Source organism: Semicossyphus pulcher, unplaced genomic scaffold (assembly GCF_022749685.1).
Source record: "Semicossyphus pulcher isolate SPU_LCO1_2020_fin unplaced genomic scaffold, fSemPul1.0.p SCAF_4, whole genome shotgun sequence".
Taxonomy (NCBI): domain Eukaryota; kingdom Metazoa; phylum Chordata; class Actinopteri; order Labriformes; family Labridae; genus Semicossyphus; species Semicossyphus pulcher.
In genome coordinates, this window is record NW_027211715.1 from 25,875,928 (window position 1) to 25,890,191 (window position 14,264).

The 14,264-nt window shown below is 42.4% G+C and overlaps 1 protein-coding gene across 1 annotated transcript in view; it reads right to left on the reverse strand.

Moving 5' to 3' along the window:
• The window catches only part of fcho1 (FCH and mu domain containing endocytic adaptor 1), a 60,220-nt gene that overhangs the window by 25,259 nt on the left and 20,697 nt on the right, over positions 1–14,264 (reverse strand). Inside the window, exon 3 of the mRNA XM_069679393.1 lies at positions 2,545–2,636. Within this exon, the coding sequence (XP_069535494.1) occupies positions 2,545–2,636 (92 nt within the window). The remainder of the gene's footprint in view (positions 1–2,544; positions 2,637–14,264) is intronic.

Consider the following 14,264-nt stretch of genomic DNA (forward strand, 5'->3'; position numbering starts at 1 on the left):
GTTGTACATTTTTGCCTGAAAAACGACTAAAATGATTCATCAATAGTTGCTAAAAATCGTAGCAGATTATTTTCCTGGCGGTACACTACTTGATAAACCCTACACTCATCATATCAGCACCAGTAGAGGCCTGATGTCTGTTGTCTCAATGATCAGCATTAACAAGAGGCAGTTTAAAGGAGATCTATCACTGAGTACCAGGATGAGTGTAGTGAATGTAACATAGCCAGGTACTTTAACCGAGTGTTTCACAATGTGTCTCATATCAAAACGACCTTGCCAGCAAGTGGAGCGAGAGAAAGGTGGAGGATATTTATCAACACAATTGCCTCTCCTCCGTCCTGTGGGATCGCACACTATTTTACCCACAGAGCCTCTTCTTTACTTCCTGACTGCTGATTTGTTGTCTGCCGCTGTCCCAGCAGATAAGTGAATTTCCCCCTGTGAGGAATGTGCTCGGGCGGTCTGAATCAATGTCAGGATTATAACCCTGGTCTGACAGTGTGCTGTGTGTGTGTGTGTGTGTGTGTGTGTGTGTGTGTGTGTTAGCTTCCAGCTGTGAGAGCACAAACTCCTGTGGGAACCTCATTACTTCCCTCAATTTACTCACTGCTTATCGCTAATCAGAAGACAAAGTGTTTAATACAACAAATTACCCACTTTGTGAAGAGAAGTTTAATTAGGTAATTGACTGCCCTCCCCTTAGATACTTGATATCTCATGGTTCTTCATAAACTTTAGAAACAAACAGTCCTTTAAGACAGAGACAAACAAAAGCAGACTCCTCATTTCTAACTAGCTAACAGCGAAAGCAGACTCATCTGCTGCAGCTAGCTTGCAAATTAAGCTAACGTTAGCTTGATAAGGTGGTTGGAAATGTTGTCTCTGACTGACATTTTAATGTATTCAGCTGGCTCTTTTTTATTTTAAGTTAAGTTAAAGTAATAATCTCGAAGACTTTCATGTAAATAAATGTCTGCTAAGTCTCTATCGCCGAATGAGGTAACACAATGGTGATTGAGCCTATGGCCCACTGATGAAAGCCTTTGCATTTGCAGTATTATGGACTGGGTGTCTGTGGCGACTTTAGCGGAAACAATTACAAGCGGCACCCAGTTAGTGACGCGTTTTCCATCACCCAGCAGTGGTTGGTCTGCCAGAGAGGGTGGGCGGAGCTAAGCGGCTGCTTTTCCGCTCTCTGCAAGTGTTGTGAGTAAACAGTAATCTACTATGGCTGAACAAACAAAGAAAAGATCGATGACTACAGATACAACTTCAACAATAAGTGAAAATCCAAAGAAAAAGAAACAAATTCGACGCTCAGATGAAGCAAACAGTCTGAAAAGGAAAGCAACCGTCAGCGACGAAAATCAAGAGTTACAACCGGAGCCAACTGTGGACGTCACACATGCAGCACTGTCAGGATATCTGGGAAGTGTGCTCATGCAATTAGTGTTTATCGCCATAGGTGCCAACCCAGAAAAAGGAAACTGAGATCTTCAGGATTATAACTTTTAACCTCGTAAAAAGGTCTTAAACTGACAGTATTCCCTGCTAGTGAGCTGGATAGTTTTTTGTCTTAAGAAGTAAAAGACTTCAACCTTTAAATGCAGAGTACCGTCCAAACTACCTAAACTATAAGCAGGAAGCGACAAGTGCCTAATGATAAGCTGTAATAAGAGAGTTGCAGTTTGAGGGAGGGGTTTGGGCAACAGTCCATGAAGTTGCAAACTGGGAGGTGCTCCCATTTGACTTTTTTTCATGTATTGATCTGTATGATTATTTTAAGGCCAACAGTTGTGACTTTTTAAATGTAGTGTCTGTGAAAAAACTCCACCAGGAGGAACGTTCCTGACATTTCGACTGTTGTTGGTGGCACAAAGCTAAACATGCTTTATTGGATGTTTCTTTATGAAATGCACTTTGGGAGTTGTAATTACCTTGTATGTAATAGCTATAATGTACACAGACTTTCTAATGTATTGTTAATATTTTAAGTTAAGATTGAACCATGACAGTTTTACGGCAATCCAAAATTGCTCCAACAGGGAGTCATGTAGAATTGTGTATGGGAAAAATGAGCGGGGTCTTTTCTTCCAGAAGCAGAGGCGCCTGACATATCTCCTCCCATGTGGCAGCTCTTTTAAACCCAGCAGTTGCAAACGTTGACAGAGGATCTGACTTTGTACTGCAGGAAGCTCAGGGATAATCAACCGTATCACTGCGTGTGAGAGTTTTTGAGAGATAGTTCACTCCAAAAGTAGCGGAGTGGTGAGGACTGGGGTCGGAGATCAGAGCGGAGAGAGAAGACTTGTTAATTCACATTCTGCTTACAGGACTTTGAAGCTGAATTAATTATCTACACCTTGTTAGATACAGTAAGATGTGAAATCCCCAAAAATGTTAAAGCATTCACCCAACCTTGGCACAAACTAGCGTCTTTCTTTCCAAGTACACACAGTCAGGAATGTAGAATTCTCCACCCGAGCACCATCACCGGTGTCACCTCCCACACACATATTCACAAATACACACAAACCTTACCTCTCGCGGACAAACTCGGCTAGCTCCTTGGTTGCCAGTTGGCCGTGCTTCATGTTGTGGTAGAGCACGTCAAAGCCGGCATTCTTCTCCCCCTGCCAAGGTGAAAATAAAACACACACACACACACACACACACACACACACACACCGTCTGTTAGCACCAAAACCAGAACCGGCATTAGACAGTTAAAAAGTGATGTCAGTTTGTGCTTCTGTACAGGCTGTATTACATTTGGAGTTTGCATGTTTTCCCCATGCATGGTACTCCGGCTTCCTCCCACAGTCCAAAGACATGCTCGTTAGGTTTAATGGTGAATCTAAAATTGCCCGTAGGTGTGAGTGTGAGCGTGAAAGGTTGTCTGTCTCTGTGTGTCAGCCCTGTGATTGACTGGCGACCAATCCAAGGTGTACCCCACCTCTCGCCCAATGACAGCTGGGATAGGCTCCAGCTCCCCCGTGACCCTGGATAAGCGGTATAGATAATGTATGGATGGATCTTGTGTCTTTGTATTCGTGTATTCTGTTATGTCCTGATTGGTGGAGAATGAAAATGGAAATGTGAACAGGGTGCATCTGATGCATTTAAAATAAACTTTCTACAAGCCTTTCTTCTCTCACATCAAAGATAGCTCTCTCCCTTACAGCACAACTTTCTTTTGATTGGTTTTGTCAGTATGTGTATTCAACTTTCTTATTCATGTCATAAGCGGCAGGTTTTAATTAGGAGTGGGAATCGCAGGGTGACTCACAATACGAGACAATACGACACGATACATGGTACACGATAACGGTTATATCACGATACAGTGATTCTGCAATAATTGATATATTGCAAGACAATCATATAATGATACGTCACGATATCTGATTAACTTCTTCTTTGGCCAATTAATTTCCATTCATGTTACCCTCATTCATTTCATAAGCACCATTGCGAGGAGTCATTACGGAGTGAAGCGGTGAGTCAAAATTGCAGGGAAATATGTTTAGATGGCCATGTGTCTTTCACTCCCGACAGCTTTGGTCCGGATTTTCGGACTTTACTTGGAAGGTCTGGTTTGTTTGGACAGGTGAGACCATGCATTCGAACTGGTGCGGACCAAACCACTGGACCATGGTCCGCCACAAAAGACGGGACTCGGGACTCAGTTTCTAAATGAACCACAGTCCAGTTCAATTCAGGTGAGAACATAAACGGACTTAAAGTAGGACCTAATACAGGAAGCAAACCAAAACACTGTGCATTGTGGGTTGTTAACGTATGCCGACACTTGCAGAGACAGCCACGCAGATAGGCAGCAAGATGAGGAGAGGACAGACGTGGGGGAGCGATGAGGAAATAGAAATATGGGCTGACCAAATTTTTTTACAAATGCTTGTGGAAACGCACAAGAACACGGAGGTGTTCAAACTGTTCAGTGAAAAACTAAAGGAGAGTGGAACGGATCGATCTGTGGAACAATGACGGTTAAAAGTAAAAAAAAAAAGGAGTGTGCTCTCCCTCTTTGTTTATTTCAGTTTGCCCACATGGAAATTCTGACCAATCAGAGAGCAGTTTCCTTGAGCATCAACACTTTTGTTCCGCTGGTAAAAGCTTCCGTCTGAACACAAACCAAACTTACAAAATGCAACATTGTAACAATTTGGTCAAACAGACCCTTAGTTTAAATAGGAGAGTAGAAATAAATACAAATGCAAAGTTAATGTGAAAACTTTTTGTTTGACCCCTTTGCTCATAATAAATACTGATGGTCTTTAACACTAAAAAAAGTAATGTCTATTCATTAGTAAATATTTTGATTAGATTATAAACTGGTCAAATGTAAACTCATAGGTACTTAGAAGTCATTACAGTCTAAATGTTGGCAAATATCACTGAACAAAAAGAGCTATTAAGTTCTCTTAAAGTCTTTGTAGCATTTGCCATTTTGTTGCTAATGGTAGAATGATGGCTGTTATTAAGTAAGACGGACAGACTAATCCCAACATGGGTTTTTCTGATGTTTCCCTATAAGGTTTAAATACAGCCCTTGAGTATCTGAACTGCTGCTGCACTCCACTGAAACTTATGTCATTGTTTTCTGGTTCATCTGTCGAGCACAACAACCTCAAGGCGGACATGACTCAGTAAAACGTGAGAAAAACACAGACAGGTTTGTTTTTGTGGGAAAAGTTTCCACCGTGCAGCTGTGAGCACATTTACTACTGACTATAGCATCACCTCACACTGAGGTAATAACAAACATCTACTTCTGTGTTAGTTTCAATCTTCATAATCCTGAGAGATGCTGACTGAGGCAGCATCATTATAAACAGGCCGTGTCATTTCTCGAGCCTCGACACATTTTTCAGTCAACAGACGACCGGCTGTGTGTGCAGACCGAGACACAGACAGCTGCTTCTCAGGGCCTAAAAATACCACGTCGGAGGAGAACAGAACAGTTCCCAGGTACCAGGGGAATGGCCGGAATGCCAAGGAAGGGTCACCCAAAGCCACAGACACACACACACACACACACTCACAGTGGGCTCACAGCACTCAGGAAGAGACACGTCTGCTCTGAGAGGCGTCTCAGACAGGTTAATAACAAGACCTGACAGAAAACCTGAAGTAACCTCAGCCACTGAAGTGTCACTGCTGACATCAGCTGGACATGGTCAACATGGCGTACACACACTGGTTTAAAACTTTTCAAAACTTTATTGAACAGCAAAGCAGATTGAGCTGAAATTAAAAGAATACTTGATTAATAGATTGGCGAATTAAGAGAATCGGAAATATGGGAAGAGGGAGTGGGGATGGCATGCAGCAAAGGGCCAAGGGTCGGAGTCGAACCGGGGGCCGCTGTGTGGAGGGCTTTGCCTCTAAACATGGGGCGCACACTTTAACCACTGAGCTAAAGCAGCACGCCTCTTTAACCTTCTTAAGGAAACGGGATTTTTAATTATAAAAAAAAATGTTAGATTCTTTGAATTCTTTCTATAAAGGCTCGGCAGAGGCTAGGCAGAGGCTATACAGAGGCCATGCGTTCTGCAGGCTCTAAGTGCTGTTCACTCTCGGGGGCAGTTGGCAGACGCTTTTGTTGAAACTCTACCCCCACAACAGAAAGGTGAGCTGCCAGTCTAAGCCTTCAAATCACACACACATACCTGCCTCTCCACAGCTAAACACAGCACCTGTCCACCACTGCTAGCAGGCCAGTCTTTCGGCTGTATGCAGTACATTATGACAGTGTTTAAATGATTGTGCAAGCAGTTTCTCAAACTGATGTCTTTATTACAGCAGTATTTTAACTGTTTAGCATATTATATTGATTTTGCATATGCGCTAAAAAAGTAATGAACTCAAACATCATAACCTGATATGAAGCAGTTTATAAATGTCAATATCAGAGTGTTGCTGTGACGTTTTATGCCGCTGTCACTTTGACAACCTTGGACCACTTGCAGGTCAGATTGCAGGTTGCTACGTAAATTCCTATAACCTTTAGAATTAACAATTACACATTACACCCTGATTGACGAGGCGATCATAGACAGGGTTTAAACATCCCTCCTTCAGGTTTTTTATACCTGACACAGGTATTTCTGCCCTCTGTGCAAAACTTTCAGTCCCTTCCCAAAGATACATATACTGTCTCTTTAAAGTGTGAACACATCCCCGATACCTACCCCCCCAAAATGATGGACAGCTTTTCACCTTTCACCAAGTTTTTCATTTGTAGGTAGCTCTTTTTAAGTGCAACCTTTAAAAGCAGCACATTTTCAGAATCTGTTATCTTCACGTCTTATCAACGGTCTTCTTTTGTGGCCTCATCGCGTCACAGCTGCTCCACCACAACAAATAAAAGACCTACGTCTGGATGTTTGCCTTTAATGTTTTCTTTTGCGGTCTCGTCGCTTTCAAATAGGATGGTAGAGAAAGGTTATCGGAAGAGAACGACCCACAACTCTCTCTTCTTTGCCACTTAGTGACAGACTTTGGGTTTTTGGACCGTTTGTTGGATGAAGGAAGAAATTTGAAGACTTTACATCATACTTTATATCATGAAGATAATCTGCAGATTAACTGACGATGAAAACAGCAGTAAATGGCAGCCCTACTTGCAGCTGAGTTTCACAGACAAGGTTTGAAAGTAGTAAGTGATGGAAAACCCCACAGCTGGATTTTTTCTGGGATTGCTTGACAGCATCACGACTACAGAATATCCCCAGGCTTATCCTTTAACAAAATTAAATACGGTGGTAAAGAATAACTTAAGCAAAAAATATGTCGCCCGAGGTGGAGAACTCGAAGCACACAGACAACAACAACCTTTTATAACACGGCTCATTGTTTGGTAACACATGCCTCAGAGTGGCAGGTGCACCAAAAAACAAATGTGCATTATAACCACCATGAAAAGTGCTTAGTCACTCCGACTGATCCAGAACTACACTCATCTACGTTTAAGTGCGCAGGCTCTTGATTGAGCGAGCACCTGTGAGCTGCTACGAGCACATGTTGAGTCATCTAATCTAGCCCACATCACATGAGAACATCCTGACTGTCTCCTTCAAGTTTCTCCAAGTGCCATTCTGTATTCCTCGAACCCTCCGTGAATGAAAATCCCTCATGTCTGATGATATGCAAACCCCCTCTTCTCTCCCGTCTTGGTGATCTCTTTTTCATCAATTAAGTTGACCGTTTTGGTCACGCACGATGGAGCCCATTACCATGACAATGAAGGGGATGATGGGAGAGGAGAGGGGAGGGACGGAGGGGGTCTACGGGAGGTGTAAAATCTGTACAACTTTCTCATGAAGACTTCTGGAGTCCGCCGAGAGCTGTGGGGGATCTGCTGAAATGTGTTAAGGGGGATGGTGAGCAGCAGGGGCTCTGCTGAGGGGTTAGACGTCTGGATTTCACCTCCTTCCTTCCTTAAACTGTTCATATCTGAGGTGGTGGTGAGGGCCATTAAAACAGGTGCTGATCTTCACTCTAGTAAAGTTCTGTAGGAAGAAACACATTAACAAGGGTCAACAGCTTGGTTCAGCCAAAGGTCAGCTCTTTCAGCACCGTTCAGTGAAGGAGACTCTGCAGGCTGACACGCTGTGGAGACACAAGCCTTTCTACATATTCACTTCTTATTTTTTGGGGCTTTTATTTATAGGACAGCTGAAGTGAGACAGGAAATGATGACATGCAACAAGTTATCTGCAGACTGGCGTCAAACCTGCGATCAGCGCAGCGAGGACTGTAGCCTCTGTACATGAGAAGCCTGCTCTACAAACTGAGCTAAACCAGCGCCCCACATTCTCTAATATCTCACTAAGAAGTACATTGCAATATTTATTTGTTAATATTTTTTAGCATAAACTAGAAATAACTAAGTCTTAAACTTTGCCTGTTTTCTGAATTAATTTAGCTCCAGCTTCAGAGCAGACCTGGCCTGTTTGTCTTTAAGTCCCTCAAACGCCCACTGAGTGATAAATAAATGAGCTATTCTGTTAGATCATAAGTTACAGTCAGAGACAGCACTTCTTTATTAGGACATCAGGGTTTTCTCAAAACTTTCCAAAACTCTGAATATTATGTGTTTTTGCCGATGCAAATCCACTGTGGATTGCAACCAGTAAGAGACAACTTTCACTTGTGTCTTAAACAATTCTCTTTTTGTTAAAAACCAATGATGAACAAAGTATGATACAAGCAAAAGAAATGTGTTTGAAGTAAAGTTGGATGAAGTCTTAAATGAAGTGGGTTTATTCGGCATCTGTTAGTCTGTTTATAAGACCTCATTTAAGAGGCAGGCGTCGTCCCGAGCATGATCAAACAGTCTGGCATACGGCTCAGAAGAGAAACACTTTCATTGGACATGACAGTTTTTTATTGAGATTAATGTCAGATTTGTATCATATTGTTTAATATACAGAACATTTCTTAAAAGTGCCTAAAAGTTTAGCTGCATCTCCACGACAGAGCGCCACATGTCGATCCTCAGCGTTAGCTCGTGAGGTGAGGTGAGCATATTCTGGTAATACCACAAAGGTTCTCAAAGCTTCACTGTAGGGACGTGTTAAACTGAACAAGGCCTGAAAGTGCTACCTCAGGTTTTATGCTGCGACTGCACCTTCAGCAGCGAGTATTTCAGCTGACAAAAGATGCTATCATGAGCCAGCTCACACAAGTTTCCGCTTTAATCTTTGCATGACGTATGCGTGCCTTGTGTTCCATACATCCCCCGGAGTCCGGTCCGTCTAACTGCTCTCACTTGATTCTAATTAGACACATCTTCAGACTTCCCCCTCTGGCTTGCATGAGACTAATTAATGACGGTGAGGAAACCTGGGATGAACTAAACTCTGCTGCAGGGTGAGCTTCACAGCTGCTCCACCACAACAAATAAAAAGACCTTCATCTGCATGTTTGCCTTTAATGTCTGAGTTGCGCTTTCAACCACAACACAACAGACGGAGAGAGAGGCCGACGAGGGAGCTCCGCTGAGGGCTCCAGGCAACGAAAAGTGAACTCTTACAAACATTTAATGCAAAAAAAAGGTTATATGTAAGAAAAAAAAAGCTCTGTGATGCCTAAAGTTTTAAAACCAAGGACTCTGGGACACAAACACCAGCCGACATAATTAGCTTTCCTCGTTATGCTCAGGTCTGACACGGTTACTTTCTAAAAGATTGAATAACAGATGATTGACAGCTGCCTCTTTCTCTCAGACATCAGCATGACTGTACTCTGTGAGCTGTCAGAGGTCACATAACTTTTAGACACCACCAAAAACAGATTTTGAAAGCAAAAAAGAACAACGCAACGACAAAAAAGAAGGCTCTGAAAGTGCTGCCGGGAGTAGACGTGTGGAGAATCCATCAAGTAAAGAGTTTTCTGACAAAGGCGGGGTGCAGGAACAAGCACAGGCATATCAAAATGCAATTAGTAAACAGGCTGCAGGTCTCCAACATCCTCAGGGAACAAACGTAGGAAATTCAAGGAAACCGGTGCAACCTGTTTATCAGTTTGGTTACGCAGCATGTGCAGAGTCTTTTTTGTCGTATCAGAGACTCAAATCATCCATCCTCCTGACAATGAGACATCTTCTTTATCCGCGCACTCATCCTTCCCCAGATGAAAAAGCTTCTTCTAACTTTTGTTTTTGCTTTGTGGGGTTTTTTTGTTTCCTTTCTTACAATCTCACCACAGGGACCAGGAAGGTGAAGAGTCGCTCAGCTCAGCTCGGCTCTACAATAAAGTGCTTCATTCTCTGGCAACGTCCAGAGCGGTGCCTTTAGTTCTGGCTGATTGTCAAACCTGCCTTCACAGTGCGTCTGAAAGTGAATCCAGTGTCTGAAGACGTTCCTGCTCTGTAATACAGCTTTCCAGACATAAGAGACAAAAAAGGTACAAAGCAGAGCTGAGCAGAACAAAGGAGAAAAGACGAGCTGGATAAAGCAGGAATCATGCTTTTCCAGGCTGCACAACAGAGCAGTGCGTTTGCTCTGAGATGTTACTGTGGCTGTTTCTGATGTTTGTTAGTACATCTTCTAAGATGTACGAGGATACTTCCACCTTCAGATTCTGCATGTTTACAGCCGACATAATAAAGTCCACTAGTGATGTTTTGAACTGTTAAAGATGTTAAAATGTAAAGGCAGCAGCAGCCTATAAGAAGCCTATGTAAGTACTGTGAAGTAGTAAAGTTCAAAGCCAAACACAGGCCTTAATAGCCTTTTCTGCACAGCTGCTTATTCAATGTCTAATTTTTTTATTTTTTTATTTATGGCAACACCTGTTTCCACAATGACAACTTATATCGACTCTTTAAGATATATGTATTTATTCATATGCCGGTGTATTTCAGCCTCCAGGCCGCTCGACAATATATAAGTGAACCTCACCTTACACTGTGTTTCCTGACTCCTCCTAGCCTCGCCCTGAGGAAGACCCGATGAAGTGCTGAAACAGTCGGAATGTAATTCTTTGATATTGTTGTTTTCTGTACGAGAGATACCCTGATTCAGTAAAGACATTTTAAACTACATCCTTGGCTCGGTGCGAGTGTGCCTGAAGAAAGCCCAGTGGCTTCAATCCCTCGACAGTTCATTTTTTAAGCCTTCAAGAGCACCTGGCATTCACCTGCTACATCCTGCTGCCGTGAGCACCTGGTCTCCCTCTTTTTCTCACATTTATTTTGGTTTAGCTTCTTAAGTTTGGTCTCATAAGGATCCGATGTCCTGGAGACATAAAATATTTATCCTACACTCTACCTTTTTCAGTTTTGCAATAACAAGTGTTCTATGAAATATCTTTTGGGAGTTTATATAATTTAAGAGTAGAGTTTGTACTTCACAGCACTCTGAACTTACAGAAACGTTGCAGCTGCGCAAAAAAAAATATAGAAACATAAAATCATGGCATTAAGGTTTGAAGTTTGCACTTCAATTTTACAGCATCTTTAGAACAAATTATATTTATAGTTCTATAAACAAGTTACTTGAACTTTTGAAGATTAAGAAATAGAGTGTGGAGTGTCGCACTGTGTTGTCCTGTGTCTCTGCTCAGTGTTTGTCACTGAAAAAATTACCTTAAACTGTAATTTGGATTTGGAGAACTTTTTTATTGATTAGATTTTTACTGATTTATTTATTGGAGCGTATTTTGGATCGGTGTGACTTTGTGGACTACTTGGCTTGGCTCGTTTGTGGTGACTTTTTTTGGATTCACCTGAAGCTGCGGCTTACACGGCTCACGCAGCTCCGCATGTATGCAAACCTGTAGAAAACTGGGCTGCTGGAATTCTTTCTGGAATTTCTCAACCACTTCTCTATCCTCGGCTTTTGAACTGAGCTGCTTATGATTTATCTTTCGGCTACAACAGGAGAGTGTCCGGCGCCTTGCTCAGGTGCATCGTGACACAATCTCAGCATAAACATTACCAGGCTTGCTCTCCTGGCTTTGTTCTGTCTGCCTACAATCAACCAACATGAAGTGCGAGGGAAAAGTTGAGTGAGAGTGCTTTGAAATTAAAATAAAGTGTTACGAAGGTGCTCTTTGGTGGGGAACAGATTCTTCTGGGAAAAGAGTAAAAGGCCTTTAGTCAAGTAGCTACTTCAAAGAGAAAAAACACAGACGAGTCCTGTTAAAAACAAGACGAGTAACAAGCCACCTGTAGCGGCAAAAACAGCCGTCCTTTTCCCCCTTTTGAATCACTTGCACTTTTGACTGTGTTCAGGGAACACCATTCAGTTCAACATTTAGTTTTTTACACCTGATACATCCAGTTAACTTTCTGTCACAGCTCTTGTGACAAGCTCCAAATACATCCTTCAGACTGCCTATGCTCCAGCGCTGTTCGCCACATAATGTAACGCCCTTATATGAGAAGAGAGCTGAAACATGCCCTCCTGCATCAGACAGCAAATCACCGAGCCATCCAGCCGGCCCACTGACCGCTCTGTCAGTGCTGCGGCGAGTTTCGCTGACTCACAGATAGTTTTTTGCGCTGACTGGGCAGGTCGAGCTGAACAACAGTCCCACAGCAGCGAGGTGTCAATAACATCAGGAGCAGGTAGCAGCAGCCTGTCATCACTGATGGCTTTAGAGCAATTTGCTGTGTGGGCCGTCCTGAGGAATTCACTTCAGCTGGTCTGATCTGCTTTCATTTAGTTTTTAAGGAAGTGGGAGGACAGGCCGTACGGATAGTTCCTGGGAGGAAGCATTTTAAGTTTTAAACTGTGATCATTTGAATACACAAATATAGTAACTCTTACACAGTTCTATCTTTGCTCTCAATCTTATTTGGCACATAACCGATCCACAAGGAACAACTGAGAGAAGGAAAAGGGCAGATTTTAAGGGATGGGCAAGGATACGAGGAGGGATAAAGGGAGAGACTGAGGCAAGAGAGGGAGGGAGGTGAAAAAAAAAGTTCTTGTTTGTTTACAGTTTGTAACCCCGAGAGAAAACACCATGACTCAAAGTGATGGGAGGGCAGCAGCGTTGGCATCATTAAACTGAGAAGCCGGCAATAATAAAAACCCACTGGGCGTTGTTTGTGTGTGCCTCTGCGAGTGCGCACACTCCTCTATCTGCAGGCGAAGAAGGAGCCGTTTCTAAGAAGAAATAACTCTATATACTGAACAGACTCAACAGCTTCTTATCTTTACTGGTATTCTGTGAAATAGTTCCTTTAACTCCCTTTGGACATCATGCACGAGGACTTTTCACCACTGAACAAAGAGAATGCTCAGTCTGTTATGTGGCGTTCATTTCCATCGGTTAAAATCCCACCAGAATAAAACTACCGTCTGCAGTGAAGTTGCCCAGACACAAATGCACTTGTTTGAATTATTGTATGAAGACTGCTAAAACTGATAAAGATAAATAGTACACGCCGTATATAATTACTAAAAAGTTGAGTCATCAAGTGGCCTACCATCAGCACCCCAGCATTATACTGGTCCATGTGTGACTTCTCTTAAAGCAGGGCTGGTTTAAAGTGCAGGCTTTAAGTTTGGGCTTCTGTTGACTTTACTTTATATTTCCTTTCTGTTAATTATAAATCCTGTTGCTTTCACGATCCATCAGATAATAAGACCATCAGATCATTTTGTTTCACAGTAATTCAGATACACAAAAGTTCTTCTTGTGTAGGACTTCTGTTTATTTTGGTCTCACCAATCACTAGCAGTGTATTCAACCATCCCGCAGCAACACTGAAGTTATCTATCTGTTGCTGGCCGATTTAAGAGAAGTTATTTCTGTACTTGCTTGGCTGAAAAATGTCCTCCACATTCTCCATTCTTCTTTCTTACTTTTTTATTGATGTAAATAGTTAGCTCGTAGACGTGACGCTTCAGAGGAAAGGACCTCTCATGTCTCTTAAAACACATTTCCTTGTTTCCTCTTTCCTTGCCTGGTTTCCTTGCTTCTCTCCATGCATCCTCAGTGGGATGCATTTAAGATGCAAGGAAAAGACGCAAGTGAGGGAAGCATGTATGCAATTTAAGAGACCTGGGAGGTACCCAACGTCTCCACTCTGAATCCCAGCTATTGACCTCTGATTGATCAACTGTTTCCCCAACCAGAGGAAACATCCGCCAATGGTCACAACACCTGACCTATTTGAATTGCCGATCTAATCAGAGACGTGGGTGAAGATCCAGCGGTACGACGTACGATCAATCTGAAAACGGTGTGCACCATTTTGCTCTGGTTTCCTGTTTGAAAAACTTCAAATCCTCCTAACGCTGTGAAACGACACAACAGGGTGTTCATGCACCACCATTTCCATTCCAATAAAAGCTTTGTCACGGCTGAACACACCCATGCTAAAAACTAATTTTATGTCTGATTACATAAAACTCTTCTAAACTTGGGGCTTTCAGAGCCCATAAAGTGACTAATGCCCAGACTAAAGCAGACTAATGCCCAGGACCTGGGCATTAGTCTGCTTTGTTGGTTGGTTTTCCTGTCTTGACCACAACCATCTTAGGATACAGGGATAACAGAACAGGGAGTATCACAGAGCTAGCTAAAAGACATTTCCTTTTTCATATATTACAAAATCTTTAATCATCTCTCATGAGGAAATGTGATTGTGCTGCATAAAAACCTTCCTAAAAGGAAAAATCTTAGTTCCAAGAAAATCTAAGCAGCACCAATCCTTAAGTAATTCCATTTCTAAGACTCAACAGTGCTTTAATTTGCTGAGGATGTACTTAATTATAGCT